At 42.4% G+C, this 18,108-nt stretch overlaps 1 protein-coding gene across 6 annotated transcripts in view; it reads right to left on the reverse strand.

Annotated features, from left to right (window-relative positions):
* The window catches only part of TEX14 (testis expressed 14, intercellular bridge forming factor), a 532,366-nt gene that overhangs the window by 39,215 nt on the left and 475,043 nt on the right, over positions 1–18,108 (reverse strand). For all 6 annotated transcript variants that reach the window (XM_075852942.1, XM_075852939.1, XM_075852943.1 and 3 more), the window contains 4 exons: positions 8,703–8,798; positions 8,278–8,353; positions 4,700–4,787; positions 1,392–1,513 (listed from right to left, as the gene is read on the reverse strand). In XM_075852942.1, coding sequence (XP_075709057.1) covers positions 1,392–1,513; positions 4,700–4,787; positions 8,278–8,353; positions 8,703–8,798 — 382 coding nt within the window. The remainder of the gene's footprint in view (positions 1–1,391; positions 1,514–4,699; positions 4,788–8,277; positions 8,354–8,702; positions 8,799–18,108) is intronic.

The raw sequence follows: 18,108 nt of genomic DNA on the forward strand, positions 1-18,108 counted from the left end.
AAACCTGTGCGGTCAAAATGCTCACTACACCCCTAGATAATTTCCTTGAGGTGTCTAGTTTCCCAGATGGGGTCACTTTTGGGGGATTTTTACTGTTTTGTCACTGCAAGAGCCCTTCAAATCTGACATGGTGCCTAAAATATATTCTAACAAAAATAAGGCCCCAAAATCCACTAGGTGCTACTTAGCTTCTGAGGCCGGTGCTTCATTCCAGTAGCACGCTACGGCCACATGTGGGATATTTCCTAAAACTGCAGAAACTGGGCAACAAATATTGAGTTGCATTTCTCTGGTAAAACCTTCTGTGTTATAAAAAAAATTGTATTAAAAATTTATTTCTGCAGAAAAATATGAAATTTGTAAATTTCACCTCTACTTTGCTTTAATTCCTGTGAAATGTGTAAAGGGTTAAGACATTTTCTAAATGCTGTTTTGAATACTTTGAAGGGTGACGTTTTTAAAATTGGGTGACTTTTTGGCGGTTTCTAATATATAAGGCCCTCAAAACCACTTCACAACTGAACTGGCCCCTGTAAAAATAGCCTTTTGAAATTTTCTTGAAAATGTGAGAAATTGCTGCTAAAGACACGTAGCATAAATAATGCGGATCCGCAGTGTAATACAGTAGCAGCTAAGTGGACGAGATTTGAACAAATCTCATCCATATGCTGCGTAAAAAAACCCGCCGAAAAAAACCTTTTATAAATTGACCTGCGGTGCGGTCTTTTAAACCGGTCTTTTAAACCTCAGCATTTCAATTTATGTTGTGGAATCGTTGCTTTTCTGTTGCAGGGTTTTCTCCATTCAACTCAATGGGGAAGTAGAACACGCAACAAATAGCAGATGTCGCGATTTTTGCGGTGGTAATGCTGATATTCCACCGCAAAGATCGCAACTAAGAAAAAAAAATAAAACTGATACTTACGCAGATCTCTCTGCTCTTGCCTCCAGCCTAGCCTCCAGGGATGACGTTTAATCCCACATGACTGCTGCAGCCAATCACAGTCTGCAGCAGCCACATGGGACGAAAAGTCACCCCAGGAGGTCAGGCTGCAGAACGTCGGAGGGACAGGTCGGCATGGCTACGGGTAAGTATAAGCTTTTTTTTTTTCTACCTGCTGTTTCCGCAGTGGACATTCCGGCCGAAAAGCTGCAACACAATTTGTTTTTTTGTTTGGTTTTTCGACCAGAATTCCCTTTGGCGTCTAGGGCGGATACGCTGTGTACTTTTACGGAGCGTGTCCGCCCTGTGTAAACATTCACTTACTATACGGATTTAGAGCTTTTTTTAAAAAAAAAAAAAAAAAAAAGACAGGCAATAAAAGCAAATGATATTTTCTCAGCAGAATACAAAATACTAAAGGAAGCAAGCGCATACAAACTGTCCATACCTGGACTGAGTGGAGTGCTGTGTCTTGCTGAAACTTCCATGTTTCTTGGAGTAGTGAATTGCAATAATGAAGTTTTCTCATCACACGAAAAACTTGACAAGTTTTCAACATCTATAGTAGACCTGAATAATGTGATGCAAAAAATAAATAACGTTTCCTATAACAATACCCATTATTTTTGCCAATCGTCATATCACATCAGAGCTTTCTGTGAGAGGTATAGGTCGGGAGTATTTCCCGACATCAAGGCACATAGAGCACAGCATACGTTGTTTTTTTTACTGGATGCCGCTGTATTGAATACCAGAGTCTACTATGCTATTCTAGACTGTAAAATAAAAAGTTATGCTGAAGCGTATATCTCCCTGACATCACCAAAAAGGACACGCTTTTCATATATATCAGGTCAATGGGGCATTATGGATAGGTTTGGCGTGTGAGTCGGGAGCTTTCCCAGTGCATGCGCTGAACGTAGTGATCAAACACAATGTGAACACAGTCTTATATAACAGTTGTTATATACTACAGCATGCTAGACTCTGTGTCAATGGGATCTAATATTCATAGCTTGTTTTCATATTGATAGAGACAGACATACTATATATGCAGGACCGTTTCTGTCATGAGGCGAGACTAGAATTTCGCCTTAGGCAGCGACTTGCAGCATTTCCGAGAGGGTGGCGCCACAGCAAATAGCCATGGCCAGATGCCCCCACCTAAATGCAGCAATGGCACATGGCCTCCAGTCAGCAACGTTTCTGCCATCAGGCAAAATGAGCATCTCGCCTCATGCGGAAACCTGCAGTTTTTCAGAGGGGCTGGCGCCACAGCAAAAAGCCGCAGACAGATGCTTCCTCCAAGTGCAGCAAGGGCACATGGTCTCCAGTGGCTTCCAAGGTGTGAAGAATGTGTCAAACATGAGTCATGTGTGGGCGGCATGTGGCCAGCTTGTGTGGCATGTGTCTCACCGTATGGGTAGTAAGTGTGCGGCATGTGTCCTATGTGTGGTTTGTTTTTGTGACGCACATGCATTTTTTAAAGAGGATGTCCGAGATTTAAAAAAAAACAACAAAAAAAAACATGCAAGCATCACATGCAGGCATCAATGCTGAAACCCCTGATTGCTGAGTCCAGTGATTGGCTGTACGGCACGCCATCGCGACAGGAAAATAAACAAAGAACAGCAGGGACCTTTGGAGCATCAGCGCTTAAGCGCCAGGGTATTGTTTGATTTTTTTTATTTTATAACATTTCCTGCTGCTCAATTAACTTATTAACTCGCAGCCAACCCATTTAAATTTTGGTTTCAATTTACAAGTCTGAATGGCCAAATACTTAGGATTTTAATGGCGTCATTTTAATTTTCCCCTCATGAGGCAGAAAAGCTATAATCTGCCCTGTGTATATGGGTGCAATCAGGAAGAACTCATGGAAACTAAATTACCAGGATGGACTAATGTCTATATTTCCCATATAGTCCACGTGGTGCAACCACGGGATAATTACCAAATTGTGAACCATTCTAGACAATAGCCGGAAGAACTCTCCTGCTAAAGATCATCGTCTCTTTTTTTTTTATCCATCTGAAGATGGGTTTTATGTCCCATCCTATTCTATTTTGTCTCTGGAAACGGTATGAACAGGTTCTGATCCTTCCTTGTAGATATCGTAGAGCAGTCCTTCTTACATCCAGAGTAGAAATAACACTTGATTAATATTTAGATAATTACAGGAGGATGAGCTTGTGATCTGTCACCATTTTGGGTAGAAAAGAGTCCTTATAGATGTGACAGATCTGTTATGATCCTTTTTGAAACATTCCCATTGACTTATTAGGTATCCGTCAGGTTTCCTTTTTTTTTTTTTTTAATATGTTTTTAAAAGTATACAATAGTGACGCTTGCAGAAACGAAAACTTGATAGAAAGGTAATAATAGAATAATTAGTCTTTGAAAAATATTTTCAAAGACTAAAGGGATCACCATTACAGGGGAAAACACATGATTTTTAAAGGGGAAGCTCCAATTGGATTGGTACCCACAACGGAGACAGACAAATTCACCTGGTCATATGAACTTTGCCAACTTTCTACATAAATTACATCATACACATTTGCATGTTGTGGCTTCTGATAGCGTTCCTATCATACTCATGGTGGTCTAGCGTGGTTTTGTGGTTAATATCTAATACCTCCGGTGGTCCAAATTGAAGAAGGCATATTGATATACATTATACGTTGTGATTATGTGTTAACATCTAATATCCCTCTAGGATTATGGTGCTTTTATGGCTAACACTTAACCATTTATTGTAATTATATTATTATATAATATTATATTGCTTAGGATGGTGCAGGGGTTAGCAGTGGTTTTAGGTAGGAAAGTATACCTATAATTTAATTTTCTTTAATAAATAGGTATAGAAATCTTATCAATGTCGGGGCTCTGTGTTTTTTTTATAAAGTGCTCCAAATCCCCTGGTTCCCTTCGAGTATCCATAATGTAAAATGGTAAAATTCTGTCTTCCTGCAGTTGTCACTAGGGGGAGTTCTTATTGAACTCCATAAATCAGAAATTTTTTTCTAAACTGCTCAGAGGTGGTGTCAAGGGACCAGACCCCATCCCCACCACACACACCTTGCCCCTGCATCATGAACATGACTTACCAAGTCAGAAACATCCTAGCGATAAGCCATAACATTCCTAAATGAGAATACCCCTTTAATTCACCAGAAAAATAGGTAAATCAATTCCCTCATTGGCCAACTTTCCTCCAATTATTATTCGTAAATGTGATAAAAAATTTAAACTATAGTGCAAACTTCATCCCAGTTTGGTGTCTCAAACTGACCATATGTAAAATATATAGTTGGTCTGAATCCCTTCACAGAAGCTTAACTGCAAATGTGTATGCATTAAGCTGTCAATGGATATTAGACGTGTATTTGTGAATCTTCTTGGGCATAACATACCCTCGTACAAAGACTGGTTGGACCTTTTTTGTTTCCTGTTTCCTCTGAAACAAGCAATGCCGTAGGTGTCCAATAGACACTCATCTCCACAGAATTAGTAAGGTTGTCTTGCCGAGCTGAACCTGAATGTTAATAGAGGAATTGAATGACAATGATGGAAAGTCTATGGCCGGCTTTACACTCTGGACACCTATGGACACATCTGCTGCACCTCTAACCTAGGTCCGCTTCATTTGAATTTAAAACATTTATATAAATATATATATATATATATATATATATATATATATATATATATATATATACATACATACACAGTATATATATTTCCTATTACCTGGTATTTGTTGATAATTCAATGGTGGTAAGCCCTGGCATATTCTTTTCCAATGCTCTTTCTCCAGTCCATGTTAATAATGTTTTATCTGTAAGTAAACAAGCACAATGATTTCTAGAAATAACAAAAATTAATTGCTACGGTCCTTAGACTGGGTTCACACTGTGCGTTTATGTTGGTTTTTCAAACGCAGCCTAAAGAAACGCATTTAAAAAAACATAAATGTTTAAGCTGTAATGTGGCTTTGAATTTAATGGTTATAGGATTACAGCCGAAATACTTTGAAAAACGTAATGTGGGTCAGGATTGGAAAGTACAGGGTCTGGTTGCCATGGAGGACTGGAACAGGGTTTGTTGTCCTGGAAAAGACTGGGCTACTAAGAGTCAATGGAGAAGGTAGCGGTGGGTGTCCTGTGAGAGTAGGGCCCTGGTGAGAGAGCTATTGTTTAACTGTTAGCAATTTTTACTTTACTGTGTCACTTCAAGTGTAATAACGATAAAGCTGGCTGAGCTTTTTGATGAGAAAGTAACCATATGATTTTGTGTCACTGTAAAATCAGATGTGTGCAGTAAAAGTTTTGTTCCACGTTTACCACTCGACTAAACCCCACATTAGAGATGATGGGGGACATTGAAAAGAGCAGGATAGGGAGAATACAGGTGGCTCTCAGTCCTGTCCTGTGCTCCCCCTTTATAAAAGTTATGGCTACCTTCCACTGGTTTCCAGGGATGGGACATGGAGTAATAGCCCTTCTGCCTGTAGGACAAATGTCTGTGCCTAGAGTATATGTCGGTATTAATTATGTATACAGCATATTGAGGTAGTATTAACCCCTTAGTGACCAGCCCATTTTAGGCCCTAATAACCAAGCTATTTTATTCGTTTTTCTATAGTCGCATTCAAAGAGCTATAACTTTTTTATTTTTTCGTCTACATAGCTGTATGAGGACTTGTTTTTTGCGAGATTAGTTGTACTTTTTAATAGCACCATTTTTGGGTACATATAATTTTTATATTAACTTTTATTAACCTTTTTGGGGGGGATTATAAAAAAAAACTGAAATTCCGCCATTGTTCTATGCGTTTTTAAATTGACACCGTTCACTATGCGACGTAAATAACATGTTACTCTTATTCTATGGGTCGGTACGATTAAGGCGATACCACATATGTAGAGGTTTTTTATGTTTTACGACTTTTGCACAATATAAACACTTTTGAACTAAAATTATTTGTTTTTGCATCGTCGCTTTCCAAGAGCCGTAATTTTTTTATTTTTCCATCAATGTAGTGATTTTTTGGGCTTGTTTTCTGCGGGACAAGACGTAGTTTTGAATGGTACTGTTTTGGGGTGCATGGGACTTATTGATTCATTTTTATTATGACTTTTTTGGGGGGCAATGGAAAAAAATTGCCATTTCGCCATTGTTTTTTGCGTTTTTTTTTACGGTGTTCACCTTGCGGTTTAAATTACATATTAACTTTATTAATGGAGTCATTACGGTCGCGGCGATACGACATATGTGTACTTTTTATGGAAAAAAAATGGTTTTATTTATTTTTTTACTGTACTTTTTATTATTAATCTTTATTTCACTTTGATGACTTATTTTATTAGTCCCACTAGGGGACTTTACTGTGCGATCTTCCGATCACTGCTATAATGCTTTGGTATACTTCGTATACCAGAGCATTATTGCCTGTCAGTGTAAATCTGACAGGCAATCTGTTAGGACGTGCCTCCGGCGCGTCCTAACAGGCATATGTCCGGGGCAGACCTGGGGGCTTTTATCAAGCCCCCGGCTGCCATGACAGACCATCGGAGACCCGCGATTGCGATGGGTGACAGAGGGAGCTCTCTCCCTCTGTAAACAAAGTTAAATGCCGCGGTCGCTATTGACGGTGGAATTTAACGGGTTAAACGGCCCGGCTCCTGGCTGCACGGGAGACCCGTGCAGGACTTAGGCTAGGCGTAAAAAGGCGTCAGCCTAGCCTAAGGCCCCTTAGTGACCGACGTAAAAAGGCGTATTGGTGGTCACTAAGGGGTTAATAAGTACAGTATATGGTGATATTATTCATATATACAGAATATGACGTTATGATATGTGCAGTATATGGCAGTATTATTTATATGTATTGTATATTGCTGTATCATTTATATATACAGTATATGACAGTATTATTTTATATGTACCGTAAATGAGGCATTATTCATATATACACAGTATATGGCGGTATCATTTATATGTACAGTACATGACAATTTTATGTATATGTACAGTATGTGGTTGCATTCGTTATTTATCAGCATTATTTGTATTAAATCTGGATATATGGAAGTTGGGCTCTCTAAATCAATTCCTCTGGTGGGCCCAATGTACCCCAGTCCGACATTGACAGAGTGAATAAAATAATTGGTATACCAGACTGCTGTTTCATCATTTTGAGGTAGCGTACACAATTGGCTGTGGCAAAGGAAAGTTAAACATTCCAAGAAATGTGAATGCATAGAATTGATATCATTCTATAGTGTTCGTGTGTGAGGTAGCAAGGCTTTATGTATAGGACCTGGCTATATGGTGATATTGTCCCATTGCTGAATCATATTAAGGGTTGAATTACGCCTTATTACCTCTTCTATTTTAATAGGCAGCACTATAGAATGTATTTTTCCTCCAGTTGCCGCAGAGTTCAGCAGGTGTTCTCTAAATGCCCAAAAATATCCACAAATTGTGCAGTTCTTAAGAGAAATGATAGTGTGTGAAAGCAAGTAAGGGTATGTTCACAAAAAGAAGTGGTTGAAAATTACGGCGTTATAGGCGTTTGTGAAGCTGAAAATGAATTATTTTTTTGTTTGAAGCTTATTTTGAGGCCTTTTTTTTAAGCCTTTTTTGAGGCTTTTTTCGTAGTGTCAATGAAAAATCAGCTCCAAATATGCCCTAAGTAGTGACATACTACTTTTTTTTTTACGAGGCTTCTTTTTCACCTCATGTGAACAGCACAGGGTATCTCCCATTGAAATTAATGAGTAACTGTTTGCAGGCTTATTTCAACTGTATTTTGGAGCCAAAGACAAAGCTTTTACGAAACAAAATAAGCCTGAAAATAAGCCGTGTGAACATACTCTAACATTCCTCTGCTTTTAAAATGGAAGTATGATTTACCATAAATTAGAAACAGTTGGATGGTGAAAAAGCTGCTGCTAGTACGATTCCTATGACAGGGCTGTAGCAATCATATAATTTGCTACCCTGGGCAGGACTTCCACCAGACAGGGAACTTTATTTACCCATAGGCTTCTATGAGGAGGAAGGGTATTGAACATCCCTATGCGTTTCACTGTTTACCCCTTGGTTCTAGAAATGATGGGACATTTAATTAGCATAAGTCAATTAGTTACTGAACTGCTGTCCATAAACTAGATCTACTTTTCCATGAAATAGGAATTTCATCCATATTAGCCTTTTCTGTCTTTGAAAAATTGGATGGCTATGTAACAATCCCATAGCCACAACCTTCAATCATTGTACAGAAATTGTATAGAGGCTGTATATGCTTTAACCAGGATTTTGCTTACCGAAGCACATGGTGGAGCTTGGTATTGAAATCCATTCTCCGAAGGTATGGTCTGATTCATCACACACATTCAGTGTCTAAAATAAAAATACAGTAACAATAATAAAGCGTTGCTTAAACTTATGTATGATGTATTTTCCTAAAATAATTAAGATCAGTGCATGAGCATTACAGCCCTATTGTCCCAGGGCCATGACTCTTTACCGGTGCCATTTACTTATACCTTATCTCTTAAATCACAGGTCAGAATATAGTTTAAGTTGCACATACACTGTAATGTCTTTTATAGAAGTTGCACAAAATCCCTTAAGGTAGCATAATAGTTACAGAGTATGTCATGCAGTAGCAAAATGCGAACAAGAACAAATTACTGAGAACCTAAAACCACAAGTAATTATAAGAAATGCTCTTTTATTTATAACATGCCTCTTGTTCCGTCTTCTCGACTGAAACATCAATTTCCGGAGTAAAATAACTGGTGTCAGTGCTAAGATTTGAATCATCTGTGTCTTTGGAATTGTCCTGTCAAAACAAAATGGAATTATTTATGCTTACATATTTTTTTAAAACGTACTTAATTCTATAGTGGAGAAATATTATATATTTTAGTAAATGCAGTAAAAGGGGACGTAAGATGGCACCGGTCACATCATTTACGGACATGACCACATCCTCTGTTTTTTCCTTGCTGCATCCAATTATGCGCAGGTGTTGAACAGTAGCTGAAAGCGTCCAGCGGATTACGCTGCCTGTTTCTGCGCAGGACGCGTTGAACTACTGTTCAGCGCATGCGTAGAAGTGTAATGAAACTCTTCTTCAGGCATTGGCAGGCTATGCTGGAGCATGTAAAGGCAGGTTGTACCCGCCGTTACTAGCTTTAGCATAGCCTACTACCGCCCAAAGAAGAGTGTCATTACACTCGAAACCTTGCTTAATAATTTCCTGTGTACTTTGTGAATTTTGCTGTGTTTTATAATCAATTATTAAAATTAATAACTACTATATGGGGAACCTTAATACTATATGGGGAGCCTAACTACTATATTTAGGTATCTAACTACTATATGGGGGCCCAAAAGGGGACAACTACTAAATGGGGCACAATTGAGGACTACTACTGTGTGGGGGCAAAAGGGGGGACATATTACTATTGTGTAGAGAATCTCTAACTGTTCGGGACCTAAAGGGGACACTATTACTGTTTGGTGAACACTATTACTCTCTGGGGCACTAAGAGGAGCAATATTACTGTACGGGGCCTAAAGGGGCACTATTAGTGTTTGAGGGGGCACTATTACTGTGTGGAGCACAAAAAGGGGGTTCTATTAATATGTCAGGCACCAAGAGGGGCATTATTACCGTCTAGGGCACTATGGATGTCGACTTTGTATAGAGGGTTGGGAATAGGTAGGGATGGTGCTAAAAAATTGAGGAACCAAAGATGTTTGTGCTACAAATTGTGCAGCGACGAGCCGTGGCTGGAAGAAGTCTTCTTGATGGTCTGGGCCGGGTGCAGATAAAAAGGGAACGTGAACTATTCCAGCCAGAAAATACGTAACCTGTGAGTCACTGGATTAAACTGTACTGGATTCATATGGTACACAAAGTTCCACTAACTACCACTATATGGTCACTGTATGGTGGGAATATGGGTCTTTGTATAGTTGTTTTTATTCACTAGAAGTATGGTGGTATTATTGATATGTTATGTGGTTGTAATATGTGGTGGTGGTGCAGAGGTATTGTTTTATCCCTTGAGTAGTGGTATCTTTGGTAATATTGGCCTTGGGATACTGGATTTTGTTCAGTAACAGTATGGTGATATTTGTTCCTTGTATAGTGGATAGTGGTACTATTTAGTAACTTTATGACTGTTTATGTTAGAGGTATATTATCATACATAGAAAATTGTCTTATATCTATGTTGCCTTTGAGACACGACTAAAGCCCGTGCATCCCAGCAACAAGCGGGGGGGGATTGCCAAGGAGCAAAATTTGTTGTTACACCCCTGGGCCAACCTTTTTAACTGCTCCAAGGGGCAGGACCATGTAAGTCTATGCTCAGACGTAATTTTTAAACCCCGTTTTCTACCGAGTTATACACTCAATGTATCTATAGACGTGTGTCCTATGCTTTTGTATACAGAGGATTCCGCAAAAAAAAAGCTTATATCTCGTGTCTTGTTTTTTTGTTTTTTTTTAATGATGGGAGTCATTGAATGACATCAAGTTGCATACTTTGGGAGATTTCACCCCATTTAAATATCTAACCTGGCATAAAAACTCTTGATTTGGGGTCTTGGGGCAATGACAATGCTATACTTTAAGGAAGTTTTTACACGGCAAAGAAAATAAGGTTCTGTTCACATGGCTGTTAAGATTCTGTTCTGTCAGGTTTCCATAGTCCCTGATGGACATAGGAGCATACTTTATGGGATCAGTTAGAAAACGGATATCTCATATGCTTCATGGATTATTTACAAATGGAAACTATAATGTCAGTCAGGTCTACATAGCGCCATATAGTTCCTTGATAAATATTGCTATACAGAACTTCAGAATAGTGCCCTACAAAACTACTTATTGCATAAAGGGATGTGGTCACATGACTGGCCAAGAGGGAAGCAACATTGTACATACAGAGCTTGTTCTCTTATGGCCCTCACTCAGGAGTGAAGAGGACTGTCCAGTGGGTGCAAAAGCACCCACTCTTACTGATATCAGTGTATCGAATGGATGCCTTAATGTAAAGAGATCTGACTGCTGACATAGTCTCTGACCAGCTAGCAATAACAGGATTTTTTCAGTACTCACCATAAAATCCTTTTCCTGTCCTCTAGGAGGCTCAACACTATGAAATATAAAAAAGTGACTCCTCCTACAGGATATACCCTGCCCACAGACACTGCAGTAGGAGAAGTAGATACATTGTAAGATAAGCATGTCAAACACGAGAGGGGAATCTGTCAAACTGACAACCATAAATGCAAGATAACCTTGGAAGCAATTGGGTGGGAGATGTGTCCCCCAATGAACTGGACAAGAAAAGTATTTTACGGTGAGTACTCAAAAAATCCTGTTTTTTGTTTGTTACATTGGGGGACACAGACCGTGGCATGTCCTAGAGCAGTCCCCAAGGGCGGGAACAGAACACAGGACATGGTGAGTTATTTCACAGATACCTGCAATACCTGCAATACCTTGCAACCCAGCAAAAGTATGCAGCTGGTAGAACCTGACAAAGGTGTGCAGAGAAGACCATGTGGTCACCTTGCACAATTGGAGGACAGAGGACTGATGGCGTACAGCCCATGAAGCCCCAACTGCTATGGTAGAGTGGGCGTGACCCGGAAATAGGGAAACCCTTACCCTGACACGATAAGCCTTGTGAAAAAGCATTCAAATCTACTGAGCAATGGTGGCCGCAGAGGCCGCCAAGCCCTTTCTGTGACCCCCTGGCAGGATGAAGAGGGAATCCGACCGGCTACAGGAAGCAGTGACAGAAAGGTAAATCCAAAGAGCACGGACAACATCCAGGTTGTGGAGGGAACGCTCCCTGGGATGACTGGGAGATGGACAAAAAGACAGCAAGACAACATCCTCATTCATGTGGAAGGCTGAAACCACTTTATGCGAAAAAGAAAGAACTGTACGGAGCCCCACCTTGTCTTGGTGAAGAGTCATAAATGGAGTACGACAAGAGAGAGCCGTCAACTCTGAGACCCTCAGGATGGAGGTCACCGCAACCAGAAAAAAACACCTTCCAGGACAGAAAACAAAGAGAAATTTCGCTCAAGGGTTCAAATGGAGTCGACTGTAAGACATCCAAAACAAATTTCAGATCCCACGAGAGGATCAGAGAACGATACGGGGGGAACCACATGAGCCACCAGTTGCCCAAAAAGTCTTAGGACAAGTTCACACGTAACGTAAATACTGCGGGTTTTCCGCAATGTATTTTGTTGCGGAAAATCCGCAGAACAAGGGCTTGTCCGCACGTAACGGAATTGCTGCAGAAAATTTCTGCAGCAATTCCACAGAAACTAGCAGGATTTCGAAAAAAACGCACCATTTCCTGCATTTTTAATTGCAGAAAATGGTGCGGATTTTGCTGCGTTTTTATCAATGTTGTGAGATGGTGACATCTCCTCTGAAAAACGCAGCAATTCAGTCCACTTTCCGCAGCAGGAATTGACATGCTGCGGTACAAAAAATACCTGGTCGGAAATTTTACGCAGCGTGTGGATGAGATTTGTTGAATCTCACCCACTTTGCTGCTACTGTATTCTGCTGCGTTTTCTCCGCCCGCAATTCCGGACGGAAATTATGTAATTCCGCTACATGTGGACAAGCCCTAATACAGTAGCAGCAAAGTGGCTGAGATTTGAACAAATCTCATCCACACGCTGCGCAAATGATGAGCGAAAAAAAAGCTCAGAAACTGACCAGTGGCGCGTTTTTTTAATCCACAGCATGTCAATTGTATTGGTGTAATCGCTTTTTTTAGTAGTAGGTTTTTCCCATTGAATTAAATGGGGAGGTAAAACCCGCCACAAATAGCAGATTTTGCGATTTTTGCAGCAGAAAAGCTGCGATTCCACCGCAAAAATTGCAACTCACAAAAAAACAAACCTTATACTTACCCAGAATCCTGTGCTTCTTGATCCAAGCCGGCCTTCTGGGATGACGTTTCATCCCATGTGACCGCTGCAGTCAATCACAGGCTGCAGTCGTCACATGATATGAAACGTCATCCCAGGAGGCCGGCCTGTAGGACAGCAGAGGGACGCGTCGCCATGGCTACGTAATTATAAAACTTTATTTTTTTTTTTATGTGCAGTGGACATTCCGATAAACAACACCACAATTTTGTGCGATTTTTCGGCTGTAATACCCTGGCAGCCAGGGCCGTATTTACAGCTCATGCTGCCCTAGGAACCAAGCCTTGATACACCCCCATTAAAGGTCAATTTAAGCTGCGTTCACATTGTTGCATTTTTTAAAAGCTGGAAAAAAAAACGGGTCTAAAAAACGCAACCTTTTTTTTTTCAATTACTCATGCATTTTACAAGCTGTAAGCCTATGACTAGAAAATTAAAAACTAGATTACAGCTGAAATTCTTTGTAAAAACGAATGGATATAAAACACAACAAAAAAAAATGCATGTTAACCCAGCCTTACACTTGTCAATTATGGTCATGATTTGCTAAACTGGGACTAAACCTACATATAGTCACAGAGGTCGCCTTGTCGTGGCAGGTGGGCTCACACAATTTGATCAAAATGTGCACTAAGAACATCCCTATTGTAAGTAGATTTAGCAGTAATGTATATTTATTTATATTTAGTGGCTTAGGTGACATTAGTGTTCGCAGTGTCCTGTCGCCATTTTCTTGTGTGCTGTATAAATTTGCAGTCGCAAGCGTTCTTGCACCTGTATACATGTTTTGTTTTGTTTCATTTTGTTGGAATGTGCTGTTCAAACTTTTGTGTTGTATAGAAAGATAGATAGATAGATAGATAGATAGATAGATAGATAGATAGATAGATAGATAGATAGATAGATAGATAGATAGATAGATAGATAGATAGATAAAGAGAGAAGGAGAGAGAGATGTTAGATGATAGACAGATTAGATTTCACATACATACCACACTGTGAGCACTTGGAGGACTCTTTTCTTGGTTGCGCACTCCCCTTGGCTTCTTCAGTTCCTGCTTGCCCTGCAGCTCCCTCACACTACTCTCCTGTCAGTATTTAGCTGCAGGAGCACTAGATCGAGGGAGAGGAGCACAAGCAGAACAAGTGAGAATAAACTTTCTTGTGCTCCTGGCTGGCTAAAACACTACAACCCCCTATGAGCATTTCTTTCCAGCTTCCTCCATGGTGGTGGAAGGTGTGACTTACTTCCACTACCATGGAGGAGGCTGTAGGCTCAGAAAGATCGCTCTAGGATTCCCTCAACTATGAGAATGTCCATTTAGAGCAGGGAATGCGCTCATTGTATCTCCAGCAGCACTTCCCCGTCAATGTGCTTCTCCTACATCGGTGCTCATTTCTTAATGCAGAGAAGAGGGAGGAGCATTAGCTTGTCTCTCTCCCACTTCTCTGCTTGCGGCCGGTAACTTACCCCGCCCCTTCCGAAAAGTCCTCGATTTTAATAGTAAGTCCGGTGGAAAGCAGGGGAGAGGGTAACAAAAAATAAATAAAATGTGTCATTTTTGTTATTAACGGCTGAAGCCTCCCCCAGCAAGATGCCGACCTAGGCACTGGCCCTGTTGTGCCTAATGGTAAATACGGCCCTGGTGGTAGCTGTTGTGTACTTTTACGCAGCGTATCCGCCCTGTTTGATCATAGCTTTAATGTCAGCTTTAGACACCAAAGGGCGAAATAAGATGGAAAGGGCAGACACCTCCCCTTCAGGGAGATAAGAGCTAAACCGTGATCCAAACCCCTATGTAGAAAGGATAGAATCCTGGAAAAGGAAAAATGCAAGGGAGGAAGCTTGCGATTCTCACACTAACTAAGGCAGGGGTCTCAAACTCGGCCGGGTAAGTGGGCCGCATATAGAAAAAATGGGAAGTTGACGGGCCGCATTACTTTCAAATTTGATACAATACAAAATTATTCTTAATCAATTAGTTATTTGAACTACTATAACACTATATTACTAGAATAATAATACTACATTACTATAATAATACCGCTAGGTTTAAAATTTGAGATATTTCTCCACGTGCTGATTTCAACAATCCAGCTTTCCAATTTAAGTGTCGCTATATGCAGTCCGGTGGCTCAGTTAGCACACATGTCAACATTGGGCAGCCCATTTTTAGATAGTGCCGCAGTGCCCTCTGTGGATGCTGCCGCAGACTCCTCTGTGGATGCTGCCGCAGAGTCCTCTGTGGATGCTGCCGCAGTGCCCTCTGTAGATGCTGCCACAGTGCCCTATGTAGATAATGCAACACACCCCTAGATAATGCCACAGTGTCCTGTACATGCTGCCACAGTGCCCTCTGTACATGCTGTCACAGTGCCCTCTGTACATGCTGCCACAGTGCCCTCTGTACATGCTGCCACAGTGCCCTCCGTACATGTTGCCACAGTGCCCTCCGTACATGCTGCCACAGTACCCTCCGCACATGCTGCCACAGTGATGTCAGGGGCTTGCCCAGAGCTGGAGTCCCGGAGCAGAGCCGCTTCTGGCACTCTGCCTGGGATTCCAGCTCTGCTCCTGACATCACTGTCCATATATGGACAGAGATGTCTGGGGCAACCCCAGAGCTGGAGTCCCGGGCAGAGCACTAGTAGGCTATTCCTGGGACTCCAGCTGTGCTCCTGACATCACTGCTCTGGGGAAGCCCCTGATATCATTGTCGATGTATGGACAGCGATGTCAGAGGCTTCCCCAGAGTCCCAGAGCAGAGCCGATACTAGCGCTCTGCCCGGGACTCCGCTCTGGGGAAGACCCTCACACACTGTCCATATATGGGCAGCGAAGTCAGGGAATTCCACAGAGTCCCGGAGCAGAGCCGATACTAGCGCTCTGCCCGGGACTCCGCTCTGGGCAAGACCCTGACACACTGTCCATATATGGGCAGCGAGGTCAGGGAATTCCACAGAGTCCCGGAGCAGAGACTGTACTAACGTTCTACCCGGTACTCCGTCTCTGGGGAAGCCCCAGACATCGCTGTTCATATGTGGACATCGATGTCAGGGAATTCCACAGAGTCCCGGAGCAGAGCCGATACTAGCGCTCTGCCTGGGACTCCGCTCTGGGCAAGACCCTGACACACTGTCCATATATGGGCAGCTATGTCAGGGAATTCCGCTGCGTCCCAGTGCAGAGCCGATACTAGCGCTCTGCCCGGGACTCCGCTCTGGGGAAGACCCTGACACACTGTCCATATATGGGCAGCGATGTCAGGGAATTCCAGGGTCTCGGAGCAGAGCCGATACTAGCGGCTCTGTGTCCCGCGGGCCGCAGATTACAGCCCCAGGGGCCGCATGCGGCCCACGGGCCGCGTGCTTGAGACCCCTGAACTAAGGTAAGCCTTCTATGTACACTGGCAAATACGGGATGAAAAGGACATTCTGGTCTAAAGCATAGTGAGGATAAGGGTATGTTCACACGTAGTCAACAAAAACGTCTGAAAATCCAGAGCTGTTTTCAAGGGAAAACAGACCCTGCTTTTCAGACGTTTTTTTACCAACTCGCATTTTTTGCGGCGTTTTTCGCGCCGTTTTCTACGTCCGTTTTTGGAGCTGTTTTCATTGGAGTCTATGAGAAAACAGCTCCAAAAACGTCCAAAGAAGTGTCCTGCACTTCTTTTGACGAGGCTGTATTTTTACGCGTCGTCTTTTGACAGCTGTCAAACGACGACGCGTAAATAACAGGTCGTCTGCACAGTACGTCGGCAAACCCATTCAAATGAATGGGCAGATGTTTGCCGACGTATTGGAGCCGTATTTTCAGACGTAAAACGAGGCATAATACGCCTCGTATACGTCTGAAATTTGGCCGTGTGAACATACCCTTACACTCAAAATGGCAGTTTCAACTGCCACACCGTTAAACATAGTGAACTTAAATTCGGGTGGAAGAGAGGTCTCTGAGAGAGAAGTTCCACGTACCAACAGTGGTGCGGCCAATCCGGGGCTACCAGTATGGCAGGAATCCCTTCTGCCATGAGCCGTTGTAAGAGCTGCGTCAGGAGAGGCAGAGGAGGGAAGATGTAAACCAGACTGAAGTCTAACCATGACGCCATGAGAGCATAAACAGTGCAGGCCTCTGGATCCCGAGCTCAAGAAATGAAGCAGAGTACTTGTCATTTAAACCTGAAGGCTATCAAGTGCACATCTGGACGACCCCACCTGAGAAAATTTTTTGGTCAAAGACATCTTGATGAAGAGACCACTCCCCAGGATCCACCGTTTTGTGACTGAGCAAGACAGCGACCTAATTGTTGACCCAGGAAGGTGAACTGCTTTGAGAGCTGGAACATGACCTTTCATCCAGACTAGGATCCTGGAATCCTCGGCCATCACTGTAGTGCTGCGAGTGCCGCCCTTGTGATTTAGAAAAGCCATTTCCATGGCCTTGTCCGTCTGAACCCTCACCGGGTGTTCGGACAGACTATCCAGTGCAGGAGACACAGAAAAATGTCTTGCAATTCCAGAAGATTGATGTAAGGGAAGACTCTTGTGGAGACCACAGTCCCTGAGATGTGGGGTTCTGAAAGGTCCCCCCTCAGCCCTTGAGGCTGGCATCTGTGGAGAGGATAAGCCAGTTTAGCAGGAGGAGGGAGCGCCACTGGGGAATGGCCGGAGAAGTGATCCACCACCGAAGCGAGTGGCGGACCGAGAGGGGAAGGATGATCTTCAGATCCAGCGATTGTAAGGATCACAAGGAGAGGATCGCCTGCTGTAGAGGGTGCCTTTTGAACTGCACAAATAGACCAGATACACCTTTCCCACATGGGGGAGGTGAAACAGAAGAGGATGGTGAAAATTAAGGCAAGCGAGCATCTCTGGTCTGCCTGCGTGGTCGGCTACGAGATGAAGACATGGATGGGGAGTCCACACCCGTCACACCAGGGGTGAGCAACACTGAGGGCGGCAGAGGTACAGAGGCCGCAGGCATTTGGCTAGTGGGCTGGAAAGCATCACATAGGTAAGTAGACTAACCACACTCAAGTTTAGAATTGTACTCTGAGAACTCATAATAAATGGCAAATTTTGTCTGGCCTGGGGGCTCCCCTTTAGGGTCAGACATGGCAGTAGAGAGGATTACTTAACTTCACACTGAAACAGTGAGAAGGAAGAAACAG

The sequence above is a fragment of the Rhinoderma darwinii genome, chromosome 2 (assembly GCF_050947455.1).
Source record: "Rhinoderma darwinii isolate aRhiDar2 chromosome 2, aRhiDar2.hap1, whole genome shotgun sequence".
Taxonomy (NCBI): Eukaryota; Metazoa; Chordata; class Amphibia; order Anura; family Rhinodermatidae; genus Rhinoderma; species Rhinoderma darwinii.